At 44.8% G+C, this 26,254-nt stretch overlaps 1 protein-coding gene across 1 annotated transcript in view; it reads right to left on the bottom strand.

Annotated features, from left to right (window-relative positions):
* Window positions 1-1,349: 1,349 nt before the first annotated feature.
* LOC121535238 (XK-related protein 4) overlaps window positions 1,350-26,254 on the bottom strand; it is an 80,085-nt gene continuing 55,180 nt past the window's right edge. Inside the window, exons 2-3 of the mRNA XM_041842103.2 lie at window positions 13,976-14,175; window positions 1,350-8,057 (exon numbers count right to left, since the gene is read on the bottom strand). Coding sequence (XP_041698037.1) covers window positions 7,099-8,057; window positions 13,976-14,175 — 1,159 coding nt within the window. The 3' untranslated portion in view covers window positions 1,350-7,098. The remainder of the gene's footprint in view (window positions 8,058-13,975; window positions 14,176-26,254) is intronic.

Below are 26,254 nucleotides of genomic sequence, written 5' to 3' on the forward strand. Positions count from 1 at the left end.
TGAGCAGAAATCCCAAAACCACACGGGGGGACCTAGTGAATGACCTGCAGAGAGCTGGGACCAAAGTAACAAAGCCTACCATCAGTAACACACTACGCCGCCAGGGACTCAAATCCTGCAGTGCCAGACGTGTCCCCCTGCTTAAGCCAGTACATGTCCAGGCCAGTCTGAAGTTTGCTAGAGTGCATTTGGATGATCCAGAAGAGGATTGGGAGAATGTCATATGGTCAGATGAAACCAAAATAGAACTTTTTGGTAAAAACTCAACTCGTCGTGTTTGGAGGACAAAGAATGCTGAGTTGCATCCAAAGAACACCATACCTACTGTGAAGCATGTGGGTGGAAACATCATGCTTTGGGGCTGTTTTTCTGCAAAGGGACCAGGACGACTAATCCGTGTAAAGGAAAGAATGAATGGGGCCATGTATCGTGAGATTTTGAGTGAAAACCTTCCATCAGCAAGGGCATTGAAGATGAAACGTGGCTGGGTCTTTCAGCATGACAATGATCCCAAACACACCGCCCGGGCAACGAAGGAGTGGCTTCCTAAGAAGCATTTCAAGGTCCTGGAGTGGCCTAGCCAGTCTCCAGATCTCAACCCCATAGAAAATCTTTGGAGGGAGTTGAAAGTCTGTGTTGCCCAGCGACAGCCCCAAAACATCACTGCTCTAGAGGAGATCTGCATGGAGGAATGGGCCAAAATACCAGCAACAGTGTGTGAAAACCTTGTGAAGACTTACAGAAAACGTTTGACCTGTGTCATTGCCAACAAAGGGTATATAACAAAGTATTGCGAAACTTTTGTTATTGACCAAATACTTATTTTCCACCATAATTTGCAAATAAATTCATTAAAATCCTACAATGTGATTTTCTGGATTTTTTTTTCTCATTTTGTCTGTCATAGTTGACGTGTACCTATGATGAAAATTACAGGCCTCTCTCATCTTTTTAAGTGGGAGAACTTGCACAATTGGTGGCTGACTAAATACTTTTTTTCCCCACTGTATATTACACTGTTACTACTCTTAACAACAAAGCGAAACTGCTTTGGTTTATCTGCAGAGATGCTTAGAGCTCAAACTCAGGCCTGCAGAGATCTGAGATATGGAACATTGTTGGCATCCACATGACATATTGTACAGCTTATATCAGTCCAGTACTATCTAGTTCTGAGGCTTTGACACCTGTACAGCGCTCCCTGCCTGTCCTGTGTGATATCCTGTTCACCTATTAGCCTCTGGTGGGCTGCAGTAGCCACTGGGTGTGTCCCAAATGGCACCCTAATCCATATAGTGCAGTACTTTTGACCAGTGCCCATAGGGTTATAGGCTCTGGTCAAAAGTAGTGCACTATATAGGGAATAAGGTGCCATTTGGGACGCATCCATTGTCTGTGGATACAGCCTCTTCAATAATGAATGAAGAGGTAAATTGCACCTATTATTTAGTATCATCATGCAGAATGTAAATTTTACCCACACCTACCTATTTGCATACTGTATACACACAGTATTCAAAGCAAAGAACTCAATGCACTTAAATGTACCAGTGTGTATATGTGCTGTTCTTTTGTTCAGTCACTGCCCATTCTGCAAACACTGCATTATATCAATAACAATGCTGTTGGAATGCTGTATAACCAGTGGCTCTAGTGAAAATATATGAATCATATTATAATACATTACCATTATACTCATATCTTTAGAGTTGCATGCACATAATGTGACAACCTGTGTTAACAAAACACAAATTAACTAAGTGGAAGCTGAAAAAATGGCCACAGTGTACTTTATTAAATTAATTTTGGTACTTTGTGTTGCATTAGAATCAAATAAAAATTTACAAAAATCCAATATATACAAAAATGTCATGTTCTGTTTTTACTCTTCAATTTACAATAAAATGTGTTTTAATCCGATTTAATGCAGTTTAAGCACTTCAGACTTTCATTACACAATGCAACTTACTTAAAAGACAATAATTAACCGTTTTTTTGTTTTTTTGCATTTTTGTCATTTAATACATCACATACACCACACTATTTTAATCTGTATTACATCATATGTAACTGCCATTTTGTGGCGGCGACCTCCAGTCAACAGAAACCCTTCACAATCAGGACTCTGAGAGGAATGTTCTTTTAACATGTACATTTGCATACATTTATTTACAGTTATATAGTTTTGTTTTTCAATTACTATTGTGATCCTCCATTTGCAACTGAGACACTAAGGACATCTATACAGTATGCTTCAGAAGTCAAACAAAATGGAATGACATTCCTATGTTCATTCGTTACTGTGCTTGTACTAATGTTCTATAGGCTACAGTAGGGGTGGAGTAGTATCATACAGTACATCACTGCTATTCGTCTACATTACTAGTAACTAATGTTGATGAATACCTCAGAACAAAACTCAACCACCAATAATGGATCCAAATCAATAAATAATAATAGTAGTTCCTTTTGTTAGAAGTCTTCAGTATTACCTGCTACAAGGACAGGTCAATTTATTGGGTAAAAAGTGTGCTCATTTAAACTGTGAGCTTAATAGGTCTATCTTGCATTGTGGATATTAATATAATAGTATAAGCACAGTAACTGTATAGAAACACAATGCTATTGGGCTGTGAACAGAGAACTTTGATCAACCTAGAGACCTCACACCACTTTGATCATCATAACCACAAAACCAGAGGACAAAAACAAATCCTTATGAGATTGAAAGAAATTAAACAAAAGCATATAAATACTTTCTTAAGGCAAACGAAACAGATATAGGCCTAAGCAGCTTAAATAGTCACAACCATGAATTCCTCTTAAACAATGAAGCGGGTTTGTTGACAAGTGCATTTTCCTGTTGTCTCAGTCTGCTTGCTGATGCACTTACAGTAGTAAACAGAATACCATCCACCATCAAAACACTGAACACCTTATCATTTGTTTCACATTTGGATTCATGCTCTTGGTAAGAAGATCAGTACAGTATCATGTATCAATGATGTCAGAGGAGGGTATTCTGTTCAGAAACCATGTTGAGGTAGGTATATGTACAATTTACACACTTTTTCAGAGGTGATGATGAACAATGGTAGTCTGAGATTCAACCGTGGATGTGCTAACACATTTTATTATATTTTATTAAAGAATTAGACACCTTCCTGAAATGTTTCGAAGTGTTTCTGTATAGATGGGTTTTACAGATGGTGTAATAATAATTTCATCATTATCACCCACAAGACCAAAGGAGATTTTCCCACTCAGTTGTGACAACAGGGAATGTATTTTCGATGTACTAATAATGACTCTTTTGACCTTTCCTGACCCTCTGCCCTATAAAAAAGTGACTGACACATATTTGTGTTTGACTCTAAGCTCAACACTACTTTTTTCTAAAGATAGAACGACACTTAGAAATAGTAGAATATTGGCTAGATTGTAGGTCTCGCCTTTTTAGGGGTGGTGTACTGGGTGAGTCCAGTGGGTGTTAATTTTTCGCAATATACATGAATACTGCGGAAGCCTATGTGTATATCAATGTATGAGGACACAGTCAGACACACCACTATTCTGAAAAACAAGACTTGCGTTGTCTATTTGTGGCCGTGACCCCAATAAATCATCAACACTGGGACTCCCACTGAAAATGAAAATAGCAGTTGAAAGCAAACAATGTGATATGAACAAAACATGATAAAATCTCATATCAACATGGATCAGATTGACTAAAGGAAATCAACGCAAGCTAAAGAAAGACATGTGCAGGGTGACATTGAGAGAATAATATACTAAATGTTTTATTGATGAGGAGATGGAACTAGGCCAAGTGACCTTCAATGATTCACTAGTTGATGATGAGCAATTCATTTGACCTCTATAAGTGTATCATCAATAGCAGACCTAAATAAGAGATCCCAAGATAAAATAGGACAAAAGCACCAGTGTTGTGCCATTCATGATAATTTGCTCATTTCTAAGCCTGTGCTTTCCTCTTTTTCACCCCTGTTGTTTGGTTTCTGTCTTCATTGTAAATAAATAAAATCTGCTTATTTTAAATTAAACACAAAACACAGACAGGTTAATGCAGGCGTGTTAAACTCATTTTGCCCCACAGGCTGCATTTGGTCTTCACCAAGGTCCGGAGAGCCACCCTTAAAATTGGTTATATTTCCTCGCCGTCAAAGTTTGCTGAAAATGGTCCTCTATCCATCGCTTTTGGAATTTTGGATGCTCCCTGACTGTCTAGCTTTTTGTTTCGGTGACTGTTCTGTGGTATGTTTTACTCAACTCTATTAAATATTCAGAAGTGAATGCCGCTACACGTTCAAGAGACTCTCTAAAAAAGTTTTTGTGGGGGGTAATACATGCAGAAGCACTGGGTAAAATCACGTCCACAGCTCTTTTTACTTGGAGTTGAATTCAGTGTGGAGCAGCATAAAGAGACTATAAATGTAGGTCCATTATAATTTCTACAGTTTTGTATTTTTTGTTGTTGCCATTTCGATTGAGATCGTTTTCCCCAGAACATTTTTTTTTTTACTTTAATTTTTAACATATACACTCAAACTATCTTGCAGGCCGGATTAAATGGGCTCGCGGGCCAGATCTGTAAGTTTGACACCCCTGGATTAATGAGAGAAACTGAAAAAATAAGTTGTTCTAATAAAAAAAAACATTAATGCTGCTCCACACTGAATTCAACTCAAAGTAAACAGAGCTGTGGACATCATTTTACCCAGTGCTTCTGCATGTATTACCAAAAAAACCTTTTTAGAGAGTCTCTTGAATGTGTAGCAGCATTCACTTCTGAATATTTAATGGAGTTGAGTAAAACATACCACAGAACAGAAGGGAACAGACATAACTAAGACCATTTTTGTGATGTTGCAACAACAAGGCAAATGATGTGAAAGCAAATTAAACCAAGAATTTCCCACATACTAACGGATATTTATAATTCAAATAATAAGACATTTCAACAAAAACAGTTCACCAAAAATAAATCTGAACCATTCAGTAGAGATTTAAAATCTAGCTCTAATCGAAAACAACAGGCACATCTTTCTGGACTGATCAATAGCCTTTTCTCACTCTCACATTGAATATCATGGTTTCCTTCCCTCAATGTGCTCTGATTAATTCCACTGAAGTTTTGTGCTTGTTTTTTTCTCTCCTCCTTGTCACCCTCTTCTCTCCATAGTTCAAACGAACAAGACATAAAAAAGAAGCGCTTGTGACCTAGAACTGAAAGACAAGCTACATACATTTTGTGAAGACACCTTTTCAAGATATTTGAAGATATTTTTAGATATCACATCCACAGTCATAGTGCCTGGGGCTTAAGTCAGAGCATAAAAGGTGAAATACTTGTTGTTTCCTGCTCAAAAGACCATCTTGACACCATTGATGTTTGGTGTTGACAGCTACAATGATATCAGTGGTATACACCCTAGAATTGGTACTGATCTTGTGTTGAGTATAGGCTACAGCAGCCTGTCGCACCATAGTGCAGAAGTGCACGTCTCTAGTTCATTACACTACAATATATAGCTGCAGACAAAATGACCACTGATTGTAGCATCTACACATACCCTCCTACGCCATGCTTTATCTCTCTTACACACACACACACACACACACACACACACACACACACACACACACACGGATGGCAATACACTTTTACATGAGTTAGGTAAAACATAAAAAAGAATGGGGCATCTATGATGACAGTACATCCTGCAGGTGCTTCAGTTATGAGAGTAGTTTGGCTGAAGTGGCTTCTCGTTTGTGTCCTATCCTCCTCTCCGTACAGAACAGGACTGTGTGGCCAAGCAAGACTGATCCTTATCAGCCGTATGGACGCATGGCAGCCCAGACCAGAGCTGCACAAGGCTGGACTGTAAATAGGAGCTGCCAGGAAGTTATTCTTGGCATGCCGCCTTTTATCCAGGCGAGAAAAAAGATGAGGTTTGTCCTTCAGTCTCTCCACAATACAGGAACATTCCGGTTTTATGTGGCATATAAACAGCATGATTACCAGGTACAGTACTAAGCTTCTTCAAAGTAAATAGCAGTTCTGCCCTGCCTGAATCTACTAATATCCAGTTACTGGCAGTCACAGCCACCCGCACACTTAGTCCACAAAATCCAGTAGTTTCAGACCTTTTGGCACTAGGACAACATGGCTGATGAAATCAGATCAGAACTCATGGACCAGTACACGTGTAAAGTATGAAAGACACAACTCCCTACTCATGTCGCTAATTACATCATGGACCGTGTGTACTACTTTGTCACCTGTTTTCTTTGAATTAGAAATAACTAGAACCATCCTAAATGTGAATCAGGACCATTAGCTGACTATTTTTTATTTATTTTTGTTAATCACCACGTCCACTCTATGTATATCAGGGGATATTACTTGTATACTGTAAATGTAAAGTACATATTTGCAGATCTAAGATGGTGGTAATAGAAATTACTGTAGATATGAGATACCAAAGGTAAACATTAAGAACCAGCAATGACCCTACATTGAGTCATCAGGTACATTGGTTACATCAGGAGAATGTGTATGGTCCTCTGCTTGGTTCCACCTGGGTGGCAGAGCTCAGAAGACATTCATAACGACCTGTTATAACCTGTTACGAACCTTCATAAGGATCTGTTATGAAGGGGCATGATGTCATTCATTAGAACACTGCTTTTATTATGGTAGACTATTGGGACAAATTTTTATGTGTGTGTGCAATGGCCTTTTATCAAATAAGAGAATCCCTGACGGACATAAAATTAAAAATAATTAAACAATACAATAACGACAACATCAACCAAATAAACCCAAAAAGAGGAACTCCGTTTAGAAAACATGAATATATCCCTCCGTCATATCAACTAATAAGTTGTGTCTATTCTTACCCATGACAATCAACATCATGGTTCAACGCTAGTATGTATTGAAGGAGAGAGAGAGAGAGCTAATAACTTATTATTGCCACAGTCCTGCTGTAAATCCGAGTTGATGGTCATCCTTTATTATGGTTTTGCATTTCTAAGGATCCAACATCCAGGCGTCCAGGCAGCAGTGCAGGGCTACAACGTGGTCTCGTACTCCAGGCGCTCCTGAACTGTAGTGTCATCTTTGTACTGGAGTCTGGGCGGCGTGGGGGAGCAGTCGATAGCCAGGATGGCCTTGCGTATACTCCTGTCCAGTACGTGCCTCTCCCAGGCCGGATAGCGGTTCCGACACAGGTCTATTTTGATGACCGTCTCCTCGATGCGCGGGGCGCGGGAGGACGGCGTGGAGGGGGCGGTGGGTCTCACCTGAAACACGGGCATGCAGCCGTCCCTCTCAGTGTATTTGCCGTCCCTGCCAATGGTGCCGTCCCCTGAGATCAGGGGCGCACCACGGTTGGACCTCAGCGAGTTGGTGGCCCCCTCGGCGGGCAGTGTGAAGGCAGCGGTGGGGTCGTCCAGCACGAGGCTGGGCGAGCGTCCGAAGCGGGGCCCGTTGGGGTGAAAGAAGGTGTAGTACATGAGCATGAAGACGATGCCGGTGAGGAAGCTGCTGAAGATGACACAGAGGGCGGGGACGGCGAAGGCGTCAGTGGTCTGAGGGACGCGGTACAGGTACCACAGGACACTCAGAGCAGTGTTCTCCAGCAGGATCACAAAGTAGTAGATGAAGAGCCTACACCGAGTACGACCCTCCTTCACATTAAACCAGCTGAAGATGTAGATGATCCCCACAACCATGTCAAAGACAATCTCCTCCCACTTGGTGATACAGAACTCGGTCTCACAGTGGACTATCCAGAAGGTCATAATGCACCAGTGGAGGACAATGAAGATACCAAAGTAGAGCTGGAACACGGAGGCAAACAGGGCGAAGGTGATGACCCGGGCGGCGATGGTGAAGAAGTGCCAGCAGAACTGGATGATGACGGCCAGGTAGCTGATTGGCTTCTTATCATCCCGGGAGTCTCGCAGGGCTTTCTGATAGGATGCCAAGGCCCAGGCAAGAGACACCAGGGAGGCAGCCGCTGTCATTCCTATGGAGACACAGAAAGGACAAAAAAACTAATGAGACTCACAGTCATGATCACATTCACAGGTATAACATAATCAAAGAGTGTGGTAGCCTACATGGGAGTAATGTGTGGAGTTTTTCCTTCCTGTAAGTCTGCCATGATGTGACGACTCTTTAATAGATACTGTACGGGTACGTATAAGTGAGTCACAAGAAATGTGTGAAGAAAAAATACATTTCCAGGAAGTATTTAAACGAGAACACTTTTCAAAAAGCATGTCACGTCTCCTCCCGTTGCTCCCCTCCGGCGCTCTGATTCGCCGGTCTACTGAGCCACCGGTCTGAGCGCACCACCTCGGCAACACCGGAATGGAAACCCAACGCACCCTAATCACCTCCAGCGCACCTGCACCTCATCACCACCCCTATATAGCCCTGGACTGTTCAGTGTTGTGTTGTGTGTGATTGTTAGTGTCATGTCCTCGCTCTTTATTGTTCTCTTGCTCAATGTTAAGTAAACCTTTACATTGTTGATTCCTGCGTCTGCGTCCTGCCTCTTCGTATCCTCAGTACTCGTCACAGAGCAAGGCAACACCAAACAGAACCGGGGGCCAAACAAAGTTTTTTGCACCCAAGCACATTTGGAGACAAACAACCCTTCAGGAGGAACTGCATAACATTATATATTCCTCCACTCAGTGACTCTCCGCAGCGCAATTAGCTCAATATGAAACCCATTCTTTTCCAAGCTGCCTGTAAAATACAGGGCCCACTGGTGGTGTTTAGCTCTGAAATATCTGAACTGAGGGACTTTATTGTTGCTTTGTACTCAGTAAAATCCAGTAAAGATGGCTGTGGTGTTGGCAGAGGTCTAGTGATCCCTGGCTGTATGACACTGGGTTTCTCTGAGGAGCTGGGTGCCATGGTTCAAGTGCCAAGTGCTCATGGTGCTGGAGTGATCGTCCTCTATGAAGCGTGAGAGGAGAACTCCATACCAGAGGGAGAAAACAGCCTACACATGCATGTACACACAGACGACCGCCCCGAGACGTCTTTACACACACACACACAATCCTTTGGTCTGACTAAGTGCAAGAGGCAAAGAGCACAAGTGGACGGACTGAAATTACTGCATTTTACTAGCTTTTTGTTAAATCCTATTGAATACATCTACTGTTTATTATTCCTCCGTAACCGTAACCCCCTAGGGCAGGGGTCGGCAACCCTGTTCCTGGAGTGCCACAGGTACTGCAGGATTCTGTTTCAAATATAGGCACCACACCTGACCTAATTGATCAGTTCTGTGATTGCCTAAATTCAACACACCTGGTTCAGGGTTGCCTACCCCTGCCCTAGGGATTCAAGGGAAACTCTTTAGACTACAATCTGACTGCAAACACTGAAAGTAGGAGCAATAGGAGGCTAATTGGCACCATTCAAGTTCATGCGACCCTTTAAATCACATGGAGGAGGACCACATAAATATCCTGGGATACATCCAAAATGTTACCCTATTCCCTATATCCTTCAAACTCAACTCTGGAACTCGAAGCCAGTTCCACTGCATTTTTTCATTGTTCCCCTCTAATCAGGGACTGATTTTGACCTGGGACACCAGGTGTGTGCAATTAATTATCAGGTAGAACAGAAAACCAGCAGGCTCCGGACCTCGTAGGTTAAGAGTTGAATACACCTGCATTATGTAGTGCACTACTTTTGACCAGAGCCCTATAGAGCCGCCCACTATATAGGGAATAGTGTGCCATTTGTGATCATTGATCTCTCTCTCTCTGGCGATTATACAATGGTGCTGTTGGTCCATGCATAATGAAGACAGCTTCCTATTAACACAATGAAAACTTAATTGCAACAGGTTTGTATCCAATTAAAAACTAAGGCTTGTTTTCCATCAGCCTGTTCAGAATGGGATGTCCCCATCCAGTCCACTCTCTATTTTCTTTGGGAAGCTTAATAATAAACCATGCTATTCAATCATTGTTCAAATAAGAAGTGAGGAACAGTCGTTATTACGGGGCATGACAGCTACTTACTCTTTCCTATAAAGTGAGCCAGCTAGTCCGCTCAGTAAACACACTTGCTTCATTGCTTTATTACATCCTCAAGAGCAAAGAGAGAGTGAAGCAAACTGGGAAATGAATACTGGTTGAGCTGTGCCGCATGACCCCATGTCAAGGGCTGATGTAAGTGTGGTGTGGAAGTCAGGCGCAGGACACCGAAGCTTAGTCCAACAAAGTTTACTAGTAAACCACTAGGCAAAAATACAATAAACGGCCTCAAAAACACACAGAGGCGAGCGATTACGCAAACTGTGCGTAAACTCCAAAACAACAAACAGAGCAAACACGCAGCACTAACTGACATGCGAAAAACAACACACAACCTAACCAATACAAAACAGGCAACTTATAGAACACATAATCAGACACAAACGGACACAGGTGCAATAGACAGACAAAAGCAATCAAACATAGAAACATTCAACGGTGGCAGCTAGTACTCCGGGGACGACGAACGCCGAAGCCTGCCCGAACAAGGAGGAGGAGCAGCCTCGGCGGAATCCGTGACACCCCAGTTTATCCAATAGTCTAGCGGCCTGGCTGTGTGGACTAGTTCTTGATCAACCTGTGAGCATATTGTGACTTTAAAGGTTATAATAGATCAGATCACATTTAAATGGAGATGATTGCTATTTATTTCAACGCAGCTCCCTTGGCTCCTCTTACAATAAAGAGTTACACAGAGAGATCTGGCAACAAGCTGTGCTCTGTCTGGTGGTAGAGCTGTCCTGGATATCTCCATTTCAGTTTTACCAGAGATGGCTTTGGTTTTACTCCAGAAAGTAAGAGAAAACATGATGATGGGGCACAAAACGAAATCCATCCTTCTAGACTGCAGACTGCTGTGGGAAGAGACTTGTCTGTCTAATCTAGATCCTGGATTATGATGTGACTGGCTGCTATGGACATTTTTGTCCATGTAGCAACAACCTCATACATAATCAATTAATTATCCTGGAACTGGATAAATAAATCCAGCTTCAAAAGTTTAAAATGAAAGCCATCCAAACACCCTTTCAAATGTAAATGAAGAGTTTAGATGATAGAGCAAATATAGGACAGCTTCAATGTACATACATATCAAAGAATCAATATTTTATTTACAGCCTCGCTCAAAACTCTTTGCCTCCTTGTGGATGGATATGTATATAGAGCCAATGTCAATCCTGTCACCTCACTCAAGGAGCCTTACAGTACAGCAAAGTGTTACCCAATTACCCTTTCTGTAGATACCCTTTGTGTAATGTCTCCCAAATAGTCACTATGGGCTTAAGTGTAACTACAGTATATGCATTACTTATCTCCCTGTTCCTGGCCTTTAACACCCAGGACCATTACAGTCAATTGCATTTTGTTATCAGACATTAACATATGGCTGACTCCTGTGCTTTCTAATTAATTTCACTTCAAAGTCAAACCGAGTCAGTTTGTTAAGAGAGATGTCCGCTCTCTCTTTTTCAGGATGTCAGAACTGAATGGTGTGATGTATAAAGTAGGAACATGACAGAAAATCATTGCATTCTTCCACTTCTGTCTACACTAAAACGTGCTATCTAGAACTTAAAAGGGTTCTTCAGTTGTTCCCATAGGAGAGCCCTTTGAAAAACTAGTTTTGGTTCCAGGTAAAACCCTTTCCACAACCAAAAGGCTTCTACTTGAAACCAAAAAGGGTTCTACCTGGAACCAAAACTAGTTTTTCAAAGGGCTATCCTATGGGGACAGCTGAAGAACCCTTTTAGGTTCTAGATAACACGTTTTTGTGTAGACAGAAATGGAAGAACACAATGATTTTCTGTCATGTTCCTACTTTTTTCTAAAGTAGACAACTGTCTGTCTGTGTCTGTCTGTCTGTCTCCTGTTTGTATGTCTATCAATAATATAGCTATGCCTTTAAGCAGATGCTTTTTTATCAACTGTATCTATCTACTATATTGATAGGCCTATCTATTTATATGTGTGTATTTGTTTGTCATTGATTAATGACAGTCTTTAACCCAGTTAGATGCAGGCCAGGCCATTAGGTGTTGGGACGTGATGAAAGGGTTTAATGACTACTGTGTGGAGTGGGATGATTAACAGGCTGAGGCCAGGAGTGGCAGGGGACTGGGAGGGGGATGCGATTCTTATTCTGGAGCTAGGCCCTGCGTGCGTGTGTTTGTGCGCGTTTAGTTTAGTGCATGTGTGTGGGTGTGTGCCTGCGGAAGGAAGCAAAGCCCTTCCTCTGCCCTTCCTCTGCCCTCACACACACACACACACACACGTGCAGCACATCTCGAGGAGGAGGAGGAGGAGGAGGAGGAGGAGAGGGAAGCCAGAGCCAGAGGAACCTGCCGGGCTGCCACAGTCCAGCAGCGTGCTGCCTGGCTACTGGGCAGTGTGATTTGACTGGTTATGTAATGCTCCTTACTCTCCTCCTGCTCACAGAAGCCTTAGTAATTTGGGAAAGGGGGCGGGCTGGGGACCAAGGAGGGGCAGGGTTATGTAAACCACAGCAGCATCACTGCAGCACTGGGGCTGCAATGTCCCAAATGGTACCCTATTCCCTATGTAGTGCACTACCTTTAACCAGACTAGTGCACTATGTTATAGGGAATTGGGGGACATTTTGGACAACAAAGGTTATGGCCAAAAGTACTATACAGGATACTATATAGTATAAGCACTATATAGGGAATTGGTTTTAATTTCAGACATAGCCTGTGTGGAAATACCTGCTTCAGCAGCAGCAGCAGGGTCATTACTGTTGACAGCACTGAGAAATGGATATTGTGGAAATAAAACGTTCATGAGTGTCTGCTTCCTGGTACACTGTACAGCTAAGCTTTTTCAGTGTATGAGTGGTTTTCTCCTCATAGACTCATGCCTTTGGCATTGTCACTGTGTTACTGACAGTTTCTCTCACTGGTTCGTCACTGCTTTTATAAAAAGGCACTATATGGTTTTCTCACTGCAAGCAACAGAGCTGGATAACTAACTCTCTGGATAACTCTCTCAGTGATACTTTGAGTGAGTGAGTGAGAGAGAGAGAGAGAGATGTGAATGTCTGTGGCCATGGCCGCATGATCAAAATAACACCTTTCTTAACCTCAGGGATCTATTGTTTTCTCTCCCTCTCAAGCTCATCACAGATTTTTCCAAACCCCTCTCCCCTCCTCTCCCCTCCTCTAACGTCAGAGGGCCAATTTTCTTTAGCACAGCAGAAAGAGCATTAGTGCCTCTTAAGTGCAGTAAAGACTCTCCTTCCCGCGGCTCAGCACAGAAGAAGAGAAGGTAGAGCAAAGCAAGCCTGTGGAGTTGTGGGGACTATGGACAAGGGGAAGACTTGTGGTAGTGTTTAAGCCCACAGCAGGCCTGGAAGCCCTCCACTGGCCTACATGTGGCCAGCCTTCCTGCCCCTGTGCGTGCGTTTGCTTGGGTGTGTGTGTGTGCGTTTACAAGTGCGAGGCATGCGAGGTGTGCGAGGTGTGCGTGTGAAAGCATAATTAAACATGATTCATTGCCCCGGAGAGAGGACCACACTCTTTCTGAGCTCAACATGACATTAAGCCTGCATTTCCAAGAGCAGACTTTACATTGATGTGCTTTTGTTTACACTAACAAATAAGTGTTCCACACAGGCCTGGCCTACAATAGAACACTTGGGTGGTGGTGTTCTTTTAAACCGTGGTATCCCTACCAGGAAAACCTTAACAGTGCAATGTGACTGATTTACAACAGACAGAGACAATGAATGGGAATAGTGGGGGATGGAGAGAGTATGTGAAAGTGTGGTTTCAGAAAGTACGTTGGATGGCCTGTGTATTTACAGTATGTGTATAGTGGCAGACAGATGGGATGAGAGGGAGAGTTGTAATACCAGTACCTTGGACAGCCTGCAGTTTGTGGGTCTGGATGATGATGCAGAGCTGCAGGACCAGCTGAGGAGCGCTCTCCAGGAAGGTGGCCAGGAGGTGCAGCATGCTGACGTCAGCAAACTCATACACCATCCTCCAGTAGAACCTCCAGCGGTCATGGTCCCCACTGCGCCGGCTCCGGATGCCCAGGTAGATGGCGTGGAAATACCTGGAACAAAAGGAAACAATACATCCATAAGTCAAATTACAGGACACCTAGCGACCTTGTCAAGAAGTTTGGATCTCTTGGCGTATCAGCTAATGTGCTACCCCTTGACTTCCCCACAGTATGACCCCCTTTGGTCATGCATGCATATAGAGAGTCATATCATATTTGTGTTTATATGTGCCACTCAAATGCTTTCCATCCATTTTCATATTATAATCCTATCTAGAATGAATTTCACCAAGTCTAACTTCTAAAAGTGGGTCTTACAGCTCCTATCCAACAGACTGCATTCAGCAGTAAGAGAGTTTCTGATGTTGTGTTGTGTTATCCTGTGTTAGGTATGCCTAAGGATGCACATGGATTTGATGTGAATTATGTAGTGCTATTGCAGTTGATTCTGTGAATACAGACATAGTGTGGTTAGAAACAATAAACACAGAGAAAGTGATGTCAAGGTTACATAACTTCAGCTTGGTATTGTAGCTAGAATAATGATTATGATACATTTAAGAAATAAGGCCCGAGGGGGTGTGGTATATGGCCAATATACCACAGCTAAGGGCTGTTCTTAGGCACTAAGCAACGCGGAGTACCTGGACAAAGTCATTAGCAGTGGTATATTGGCCATATACCATAAACCCCGGAGGTGCCTTATTGCTATTATAAACTGGTTATCAACGTAATTAGAGCAGTAACAAATACATGTTTTGTCATACCCGTGATATACCACGGCTGTCAGCCAATCAGCATTCAGGGCTCGAACCACCCAGTTTATAAGTACATTTAACCTGTCATTGCAAATTAATTAATAAATAAAGACCAATTGTTTTCTAAAAGTGGAGTTAATTGTTACACAGTGAGAATGTCTCAAGTGACACTAAAGTTGAGTTAACCTTAGCATTGGCAGAAACAGCTATACACTTGCTTGTTCTAGGCAGAGTTCCAAATGGCACCCTATTCCTTTTATAGTCCACTACTACCCATAGGGCTCTGGTCAAATGTAGTGCACTATATAAGGAATATGGTGCCATTTGGGACGCAGAACCTTAGAGTGGATGGAACATCACTTTTAAGCTGCTAGCTATTTCCAGCTAATTACCTACATCTATATTTACAATGCTAATCTAACCATTTAAACATAAAGGCTTGAAAGAGCTTGTTTCTCGAACATACACTTTTACTGCCAGAGAGAGAGATGCTCAGAATTAAGATGAGGCTAGCTATTGACTACAGCTCCACCAATCTATTAAATCCTCACACACACAAAAATTATATGCTCTACTGGTAGTCTGGGCAACCGTCCAAACATAACCCCCCAGAATCTACCGGCTCACCCCGGGGCTATTTGACTACAGCACTGTACACTGCTTCTACTATTCCATTACATGAGAACATGTTCAGCGGAGGCCAACTTGGTGACCAATTAGTGTCTGTGTTTTGGTGCCTCTATAATTTTTGTAGCTCTCTACATTAAGAGCACTGATATTAAACTAATTTTGTCACAAATAACCACATACAAGTGCCGCATCTGTAAAGTTAATGTGGAAATGATCAAACTGCAGTTGGATGTTTTCACAAAACTGCTGCTTTCAAGCTTAGTGTAGGTGTAAGCTTTGACCGTTAATACTTTCCGTAAGTGCCTCATTAAATGTGGATTATATGCAACACCATTTTGAATGGACGGAGGTTGAACACTTATATTTTGTTTATAAATTTGTACTGATCACAGCATCTCATCTGTGATTGTACCACATTTATATTTCCCTAGCAGAAATATTACTAAATCTGAACAGTCAGTGTTGCATATTTAAGTGATATGAATTCAAGTTTCTTGAGATTAGTTAAACTTTCTATGACTCTGTGCATGCCTTCAAGTCCCCAGAGTCAGCTAGTGATTACTATGGTAACTGCACTTCAGAGGTTTCTAAGAATCCCATTTCTGCTTTAAAACAGAACACAGTAGACATGATGCTTATGAAATTCTGACTTTGGTTACTGTCATTGCTAAAGGTCTAATGACTGAATATGGCCCTAATGAAACGTTACCAGACTGTGAATTGATACACAGACTGATCCAACTCCTGTTTTTCCAGGATGCAGCTACTGTAGGGCCCTGAATTAGTCTCCAACAGAGGCCCTGCCTACTGGCACCTGAGTTGTATTAATTTGGCACCAAACGAAGAAAGAAAAGGACTGGAACAGGGAGCAACTTCCTGAACTTGTCCAATAAGAACCGCTTGTTTTCTGTTTCAATTGATAAACGCTTTTAAATGTTTTGCTACGGTGCACCCTGCCAGCCCTGCCCCAGCACCAGTTATTCCCCAGCACCAGTCCTCCACCAGCACCAGCCCTGCCCCAGCACCAGCCCTGCCGCCGCGATGCCAGATGCCCCATTCCCAGGGTGTGTCTGGGGGCCTCACACAGACAGATTATCCCCCTGACCCACCCAGGCACCCAGCCAACATACTCACGCTCACAGGCAACAGAGAGGTGAACCAACAATGACCTGCACTTAATGGGCCAAGCAATCCATGTCAGCCCCTTGTATTATGACATGAATGCACTTCAAACCCAAATGCTTAGTCTCAGTCTTCAGCTACCATAAATCTTTGTTTTTAACGGTTGTAGTACTGAGTCAAAATATTCCCATGTATGGTGTTTGAGTTTTTGCTTGTAAGCAGGAATCAGGAGGATAGAGTTATGGTCAGATTTGACAAATGGAGGGCGAGGGAGAGCTTTATATGCATTTCCGTGTGACGTAAAGTTTTTTCGCCTGGTGACATGCTGGTTGAAATTAGGCAAGACATTAAAATCACCGGCCACTAGGAGCGTCGCCTCGAGATGAAGATTTTCTAGTTTGCTTATGGCCCTATACAGCTCGTTGAGTGCGGTTTTAGTGCCAGCATCGGTTTGTGGTTAAATAGACAGCTACGAAAAATAAATAATATGGTCTGCAGCATATCATGAGGTATTCTAACTACAATGATGTAAGTTAAATGATTATATTTCACTACTAAGCGTCACATCATTCTTCACAACGAAACTACAGTATTTTATAATATCTAAACTCATGACACCAAGCGTACCCATGATGAGTTATCATCAAACCCAGACATATGCATATTGAGTGCTGCTTTGTCTTTCTCAATATGCTGAGGCGAAACATCTTCTGAATCTGGGAAAATGCATCACTCCTCTTAGTGACATCATGCTAGTCATTTCCTCCATTGATTTGAGAATGAGGAAGGTCTCCTTTTAGGAAGCCACTCATCATAACCCCTGGCCTGTACTACTGTACAGTAAGGACAGTAAAATTATGATGATGGAATCAGTACTTGCTTTGGGTTCTCTCTAATTGAAGCACCCCATCAAAATATATAGTGTTGTGTTATAAATAAGCTATAATACAAGTGGTCCAACCATTGCTTTAGGTACAAGCCAAGCATCTAACTTCCTTTGTCCTTTAGACAAATATTTTATAGAATAACTAAAAAGCTTCTTCCACAAACGTTCTTATTACAGAGATGTATGGCGAAGAGAACTGTGTCATACAGAATTATTACAACCCTCCGTTACTCTTGCATTTATGCCTCTAATTTGCATTAAGTGTGTTCTAGAAGTGCCAGGATAAATGTTCATTTGGAATCCTGATCTATTTTTAGATGAGTCGAATCTTGCACGGAAATATAGATATATTTTACAGAGTAATTTACTGAATAGTATATTTGGGTCAAACGAAGCGGCTTCTGATATGGTAATTGTGATACGTGATTTGAAGGAGTCAGGCGCAGGAGGGTAAATCACAATATACAGAGTTTATTCCGTAACCAGTCCAGTGCGCAAAACAGGCGCACTGGAACAAACATGCACACAGGGAAAAATACCCCGGCAATACAAAATACTGAGCTCAACCGAGCTACTAATCCTCACAATAAACAATCACCCACAAGGACAAGGGGGCAGAGGGAACACTTAAACACGTACTAATGAGGGGAATATGAACCAGGTGTGTGTAATTGACAAGACAAGACAAATGGAATGATGAGATATGGAGCGGCAGTGTCTAGAAGGCCGGTGACGACGAACGCCGAAGCCTGCCCGACGCCTCGAATCCAGGATGGAACGAACAGAGTATGCTGGGGCCCCCTCGATGTCCAGAGGAGGCGGAGGGACCTCCCGCACCACAGACTCCTGGAGCGGACCAGCCACCACCGGCCTGAGGAGAGACACATGGAACGAGGGGTTCATACGGTAATCATGGGGGAGTAATAACCTATAGGTAACCTCGTTGATTCTCCTCAGGACTTTGAACGGCCCCACAAACCGCGGGCTCAGCTTCCGGCCGGGCAGGCGGAGGGGCAGATTCCGGGTCGAGAGCCAGACCCGATCACCCGGTACGGAAAACGGGGCCTCACTGCGGTGGCGGTCAGCATTGACCTTCTGATGACGCACGGCGCGTTGGAGGTGGACAGCGTCCCACATCTCCTCTGCACACCGAAACCAGTTATCCACCGCAGGAGCCTCGGTCTGGCTCTGGTGCCACGGTGCCAGAACCGTTTGGTAACCTAAAACACATTGGAATGGTATTAGGTTAGTGGAGGAGTCACAGAGAGAGTTCTGGGCATATTCGGCCCATGGCAAGAACACCGACCACTCCCCCGGCCGGTCCTGGCAGTAGGACCGCAGGAACCTACCCACATCCTGATTTACTCGTTCCACCTGCCCATTAGACTCGGGTTGGAAACCAGAGGTCAGGCTGACCGAGACCCCCAGACGTTCCATGAACACCTTCCAGACCTTGGATGTGAACTGGGGACCCCGGTCAGACACTATATCCTCTGGTACCCCGTAGTGCCGGAAGACGTGTGTAAACAGGGCCTCCACAGTTTGCAGGGCCGTGGGGAGACCGGGCAGAGGAAGGAGGCGGCAGGCCTTGGAAAAGCGGTCCACAACGACAAGGATGGTGGTGTTACCTTGGGAGAGGGGAAGATCGGTAAGGAAATCAACACTCAGGTGAGACCATGGTTGTTGTGGAACTGCTAAAGGTTGTAACTTACCCGCTGGGAGGTGCCTAGGTGCCTTACTCTGGGTGCACACAGAGCAGGAGGAGACATACACCCTCACGTCCTTATCCAAGGTAGGCCACCAGTACTTTCCGGTCAGACAGCGCACTGTACGACCGATACCTGGGTGACGTGTGTGCCCAGTAGATCAGACGGTCATGGATAAGAGCAGGCACGTACTGCAGCCCAGCTGGACACTGAGGTGGAGATGGCTCTGTGCGTAAATCCTGCTCTATATCCACGTCCATACTACCGGCGCCACAATGCAGGAGGCCGGGAGTATGGGGGTGTTGTCTCTGGGCCTCTCCTCTGTGTCATACAGCCGTGACAATGCGTCTGCCTTCACATTCTTCGTACCCGGGATGTATGACAGTGTGAAATCAAACCGGGTGAAGAATATGGCCCACCTGGCCTGGTGAGGATTCAGCCTCCTCGCTGCCCGGATGTACTCCAGGTTACGGTGGTCTGTCCAGACGAGGAAAGGGTGTTTCACCCCTTCGAGCCAATGCCTCCACAAGGTCAGGGCTCGGACAACAGCCAACAGCTCCCGATCACCAACGTTGTAGTTCTGCTCCGCCGGGCTTAGCTTCTTAGAGAAGAAGGCACAGGGGCGGAGCTTGGGTGGCATGCCCGAGCGTTGATATAGGACAACACCTATCCCTACCTCGGACACATCCACCTCCACTACGAACGGTAGTGATGGATCGGGGTGGGTCAGTACCGGGGCTGAGGTGAACAGACCCCTCAGGTTACTGAAGGCCCTGTCAGCCTCAGCAGACCAGCGGAGCCGGGACGGCCCACCCTTCAACAGAGATGTAATGGGAGCTGCGACCTTGCCAAAGCCCCGGATAAACCTCAGATAGTAGTTGGCGAAGCCAATAAAGCGCTGCACCTCCTTAACCGTTGTTGGAGTCGGCCAATTACGCACGGCTGAAATGCGATCTACCTCCATCTCCACACCTGAGGTGGTAATGCGGTATCCGAGGAAGGAGACGGACTGCTGGAAAAACAGACACTTTTCTGCCTTGGCATTTTCCAACAGTCGGGCCAGCACTTTGCGAACCAGGGACACATGCTCGGCGCGTGTAGTGGAATACACCAGAATGTCATCGATGTAGACCACTGCACCGCGACCAAGCATGTCCCGAAACACCTCGTTCACAAAGGTCTGGAAGACGGATGGAGCATTCATCAAACCGTAGTGCATCACCAGGTATTCATAATGCCCTGTGGTTGTGCTGAAAGCTGTCTTCCACTCATCCCCCTCCCGGACACGCACCAGGTTGTCCGCACTCCGGAGATCTAATTTGGTGAAGAAGCGCGCCCCATGCATTGACTCGATCACTGAAGGAATGAGGGGGAGAGGATAACTAAATCGTATCTTCTCCTTGTTCAGTGATCGAGAAACAATGCAAGGGCGCAGACCACCGTCTTTCTTCTTCACAAAAAATAAACTTGAGGAGGCGGGTGAAGTGGAGGGACGTATGAACCCCTGGCGCAGGGACTCGGTGACGTATGTTTCCATAGCCTTCGTTTCAGCCTGTGACAGGGGATACATATGACTCCTGGGAGGCACAGCATCTACCCGGAGGTTTATCGCGCAATCCCCCGCCCGATGAGGTGGTAACTTGGTCGCCTGCGTTTTGGAAAACGCGTGTGCCAAATCGAGGTATTAGGGGGGGAATGCGCACGGTGGAGGTACTGTCTGGACTTTCCACCGTGGTTGCACCAACGGAAACACAGAGACACCTACCCTGACACTCTCATGACCACCCCGTGAGAACCCTCTTCGGCCATGAGAGTGCTAACCAAGGGATACCTAGTACCACAGGGAAAGCAGGAGACTCAATAATAAAAAACGTGACTTGCTCGCAATGAGTCTTGTAGGTAACAATGGTGATTGGTGCAGTAACTTCCCTAACAAACCCGGACCCTAATGGTCGACTGTCAAGTGCTCTGATGGGGAGTGGAATGGATAGGGGAACCAATGAAATTCCTAGACTGTGTGAGAATGCCCTGTCCATAAAATTCCCAGCTGCGCCTGAATCGACTAGCGCCCTACACTGGGGAACTACAATGTGATCAGGAAAGTGGATGGGTAGGGTACAGTGCGCAGCAGAGGGCTCTGAACAAGTGTGGGTGTTCGATACCTGGGGTGATGCGAGTGCCCTGCCTGCCGCCTCCAGACCCAAAAGAACGCTGACGACATCGTGCGGTGTAATGTCCCTTCGTGCCACCAGAGTGACACTGGCGCTGTTGTCCTCCACTCTCTTGGATCGCGTCTCCACCCAGCTCCATCAGCTCGTGATCCGAGTCGGCCGGGGTTGGAACGGGCAGACCCCCTCCAGGATGTCCTCTGGCCGCCAGCAGGTTGTCCAAATGGATGGCCATGTCCACCCGTTGAGTGAAGGATGGTGTCCCGGCAGGCTAGCTCCCTTCGGACGTCCTCCCGCAGATGGCACCGGAAGTGGTCGATAAGGGCCCGCTCGTTCCACCCGGACCCAGCTGTTAGAGTCCGAAACTCCAAGGCGAAGTCCTGCGCAGTCCTCGTCCCCTGCCTCAGGTGAACCAGCCGCTCGCCCGCCTCTCGACCTTCGGGCGGGTTATCGAAGACAGCCCGAAAGAGGTGAGCGAACTCCCCGTAGTTGTCCAATGCGGCTCCTCCTTCCCGTGCCACGACTCCAGGCATGCGCTCCTCTCCCGCTGACTCCATTTGTGGTGGGTGATTCTGTTTTTACATTTTTACATTCTGTGATGCGTGATTTGAAGGAGTCAGGCGCAGGAGGGTAAATCACAGTATACAGAGTTTATTCCGTAATCCAGCGTAACCAGTCCAGTGCGCAAAACAGGCGCACTGGAACAAACATGCACTCTGGGAAAAATACCCCGGCAATACAAAATACTGAGCTCAACCAAGCTACTAATCCTCACAATAAACAATCACCCACAAGAACAAGGGGGCAGAGGGAACACTTAAACACGTACTAATGATGGGAATATGAACCAGGTGTGTGTAATTGACAAGACAAGACAAATGGAATGATGAGATATGGAGCGGCAGTGGCTAGAAGGCCCGTGACGACGAACGCCGAAGCCTGCCCCGAACAAGGAGGGAAGGCAGCTTCAGAGGAAGTCGTGACAGTAATGGTTAACTAATTAGACTCAGAGAGAGACGATATGATGAGGAAATGTTAAATAGGAGCCTATGATGTACATTAATTGAAATGATTAGCTATATATTAGTCCTCTGCAGATACATTAGACTTTAGTAGAACAATGTCTGGCATGGAAGCTCTACAAAATCTATATGCATGCATGATAGTGGTAAAGTATTATGCAAACTACAAGAATTCTTCCCTCCTGCCCTGTCAATGATCCAATGACCTATTCATGATTGATCAATCAAAACAGGATTACTTCAAATCTCTTACTGGTGTGTGTGCTAGTCAAGGTCCAGGTCTGCATTAGAGAGTCTCATTGGGATCTTCCTACCTGACCTTCTCACTGAATGGGCTCCAGGCCCTGAACAGCATAATGATGCACCCCACCCCATCCCATCCCCTTAACACTGCCATGAAGACAGAAAGGTCACTAGCCCTCCTCGCTCAATCACTGCTCCTCCACATTGTCAAGGCTAAATCAGAGATAATCTCGACAAATTACGTCTCACATGTTCTCTCTTGATGACAAACAAAGCTAATCTTCCAGGTTGATCCAGGATACTACCATGATGAAATACTGTGCAATACCATAGAAGCCAATAGTACTGCAGTACTGAATTAGTGGACATCAGTAGGACAATTTGTTTGCTTACGACCCATTTCCTTTGAAAACATCTCCCTCTCATGGTAACTAACTACCTATTTCATATCATCCCCAGCATCAAGCCCCCCAGTATGCGAAACACTGGTTGTGGCTGGATAACTGGATGGATAACTGGCCTCTGGATGATGTTAATACTGCAGTGGAGTGCCGGGGCTTTGCATGGTGTGATGATAATCGCCATTCTAAATGGGATTAGCCAAATGTTGTTGTGCATCCTTCCCTGAAATGGGATTATTTCTACCACTCAGCCAATGCCAGTCTGAAGAGTGGCTCAAGAGATGTGCATAGAGCAACAATGCCTGTGGATGGAACCATAGCTTACTGTACACTGTACACACAACACGCCTGCCTGTGTAGACACTCATAATATACCCACTCATTCAAATAATACACACAATGCAGGCCTGCGTCTATGTTTGCGAGACGGGCTGAGCTAGAGCACAGACAGGGATCATGCTCCACATTGATCTAAAACACTGACATTGTCCAAATTGCACCAGCCTGAGAAACGTGATGATGACAGGCTCCGCACAGGGCTGTGTGACTGACTGACTGTGTGAGGCGTGCAGGACAGGGTAGCATCCTCAGAGACCATGCATGCCAACTCACAGGATCAGTGGAGACCGAGCTCTGATAGCTCTACCAGCTCAGACCTTTAATCACTGTAGTTCAAATCAGTAGGGATTCCTAAGACTCTCCTAAAAACGTCTGTTAGCTCCTCTTAAGACTCAATCTCTCCAGCTTCTTTTAAGACTCATTGTCACAGTGTCTGGCCAATGCAAAAGAGGCGGTTATTTGTTTGATTAATTTCTAGATACTGTATATAGGTCTTAGAGATGGTTAATTGCTGACACAATACAAAACAATCAAGTTATTTTCTGTTCAATGTTTCTATCAGTCCCTGAAACACAAACTAAACAATGTCAGACATGATTCTCTCAATCATAATAGCACAAATGCATAATCAAATACTTGTCTAGTCTTTCCATGTCTCTCATCGACTTTAAACCATGATCATGCTCATTAGGCACGACACAGGAGGAAACATTTCTAAACCGAGGAGGTGCTACTTGAACTTGTCCAACAAGAAAGCTCATCTTCATTTTCAAGAGGTTTCCTGCTGTCTCGTGCCTAATGAACACGACCCAGGTTAGTGCGTCCTGTTTGTTACTTCTCATGCTGCTGGCCTGGCCCTCTGGCTCTGTTCTGTGTGCTGTTTCTCTGTGGGTTCTAGGGCCGGTGGCAGTGGCTCTTCTGTTCTGTCTCTGTGTGACAGAGCTGTTCTCCCGATGGCTCTATCCTTCATGTCTCACTGGTTCTGGCATCATACTGTAGGGTCCAGCCTCGTCCCCTTCATCACTGTCTCATTTTCCTCCCTCCATCTCTCCCTCCCTCCCCAGCCATCAGTGGCCCAGTGTGGTTATCACCCCCGCACATACACACTCCCACTGCTACTGACAGCTCCAGAAACACACACACGCACAAACACTTTCTTCCCACCAATATATCTCTCTGCTGCCAAAGCTGCCAAAGCCTCATCTATTCCCCAAGCTCTGGGTCCTGTCAATCACCTCCAAAAAGACCCAGACCAGACTACACTATCTTTTAAAACTTTATACTGCCTGTGTTTGGTGTGTGTGTTTGGTGTGTGCGTGTGTTTGGTGTGTGAAATCAAGCCACTCAGACATTTCAACTGGTGATCCGATCTATACAGCACTGTATAGTCGAATATCTAGTTCAGACAGTCTCAAGTATTGAGTGACACTCATCTTTCACAGTTGGAGAGCACTTGACCTGCTAATGGTTGCTGGAGAATGGTGACTGGTCAGTGGAACAAGCCTTTGCTTTTATGGGGGGACTGAGGTGGAAAGAGCCGGGCTCTGAGGTTGACTGGCAGAGACAGGCTACAAGCCCTGGGAGACAGACACACCATGGAAGAAAGGAACAGAACAGGCTGTGTCCCAAATGGCACCCTATTCACTATATAGTGCAGTACTTTTGACCAGATCCCTATGGGCCCTGGTCAAAAGTAGTGCACTATAAAGGGACTAGGGTTCCATTTGGGACACAGACACAGGTTGAGGCTGCAGTGCCGGAACACACCTGTTCTTTAAGCGCTCCCTCCGTTGCTAAGCATCACCATCACCATCAGCTACATGTATGCAATCCTCTCTAGATGTCTGTGTTTCTATAGTGGATTATACTGTATAGTGGCACGATTTCATGCATCCACTCAGGACCCTCGGGGGAACGCAGAGGAGACAGCAAACACGCATCGTAAATACCAACATGGGCTTGAGTCAAATGGTTTGCGAGGAGTATTTCCATATCTATCTGAATGCCATTTTGATTGGTAACCACAGCAACCACTTCACCTCTACTGTCGTATTCATGAGGATTTCGATACAGCCAGGAGGAGAAGTGTGGAGGGAATTTCCATCTCTAGCAGTAAATCATAGCTTCACCGCCACACTATTGTTGACCAACTAAGTCTGCTAATTACTGCCTTTACCTGCTTCTCATTGTCAATCAGAGAACATCAGAGAGACAGTACAAAGGGACTGTGCTCGCTGCAGTCAGAAGACCAGGGTGAGATCACAACACAGAAAAACTGCACCTCTAATACTACTAATCCTTTAAAGCTAAAATCCTTAGTTGCTACATCCATTTTTGGTTGATTCTTGAAGAATATAACTTATAAATGCCTAATGAGCTTAGTTTAACTGTCGTACCCCATCAGAACCCAAAATATAAGTTTGTTTTACTCCAACGTTTGTAAACAACATAAATACAAACAGACAGTGTATAAACTCAAAATATGGTTAAAACTATTTGATATCATGGATGGTCAGTCCTTGCATCCATAGCTCTGTCTATGAATTTGAGAGTGGTTACATTTCTCCAGCTCCATCCCTTAGCTTTTTAGTGAAACCGGGGCAGGGACAATGCTTTGTTATTGTTTGAATTAAGGATTATAGCTTTAAGTGGTGTTTTATGTGTGTGTGTGTGTGCACATGTGTCCCATATGGCTCAATCAATGCCTCATGGAGCCGGAGCCAGCGCCTCCCCAGCCTGCAGCCCATCCCAGCTCAGTCCTGCCTCCTTCCCATACATGATGAATGCCTCCTGTACCACTGCCAAGAGGAACCCAATCAATTGAACCATGTTATTCAGCAATTACCAAAGGACCG

The sequence above is a fragment of the Coregonus clupeaformis genome, chromosome 21 (assembly GCF_020615455.1).
Source record: "Coregonus clupeaformis isolate EN_2021a chromosome 21, ASM2061545v1, whole genome shotgun sequence".
NCBI classification, from domain to species: domain Eukaryota; kingdom Metazoa; phylum Chordata; class Actinopteri; order Salmoniformes; family Salmonidae; genus Coregonus; species Coregonus clupeaformis.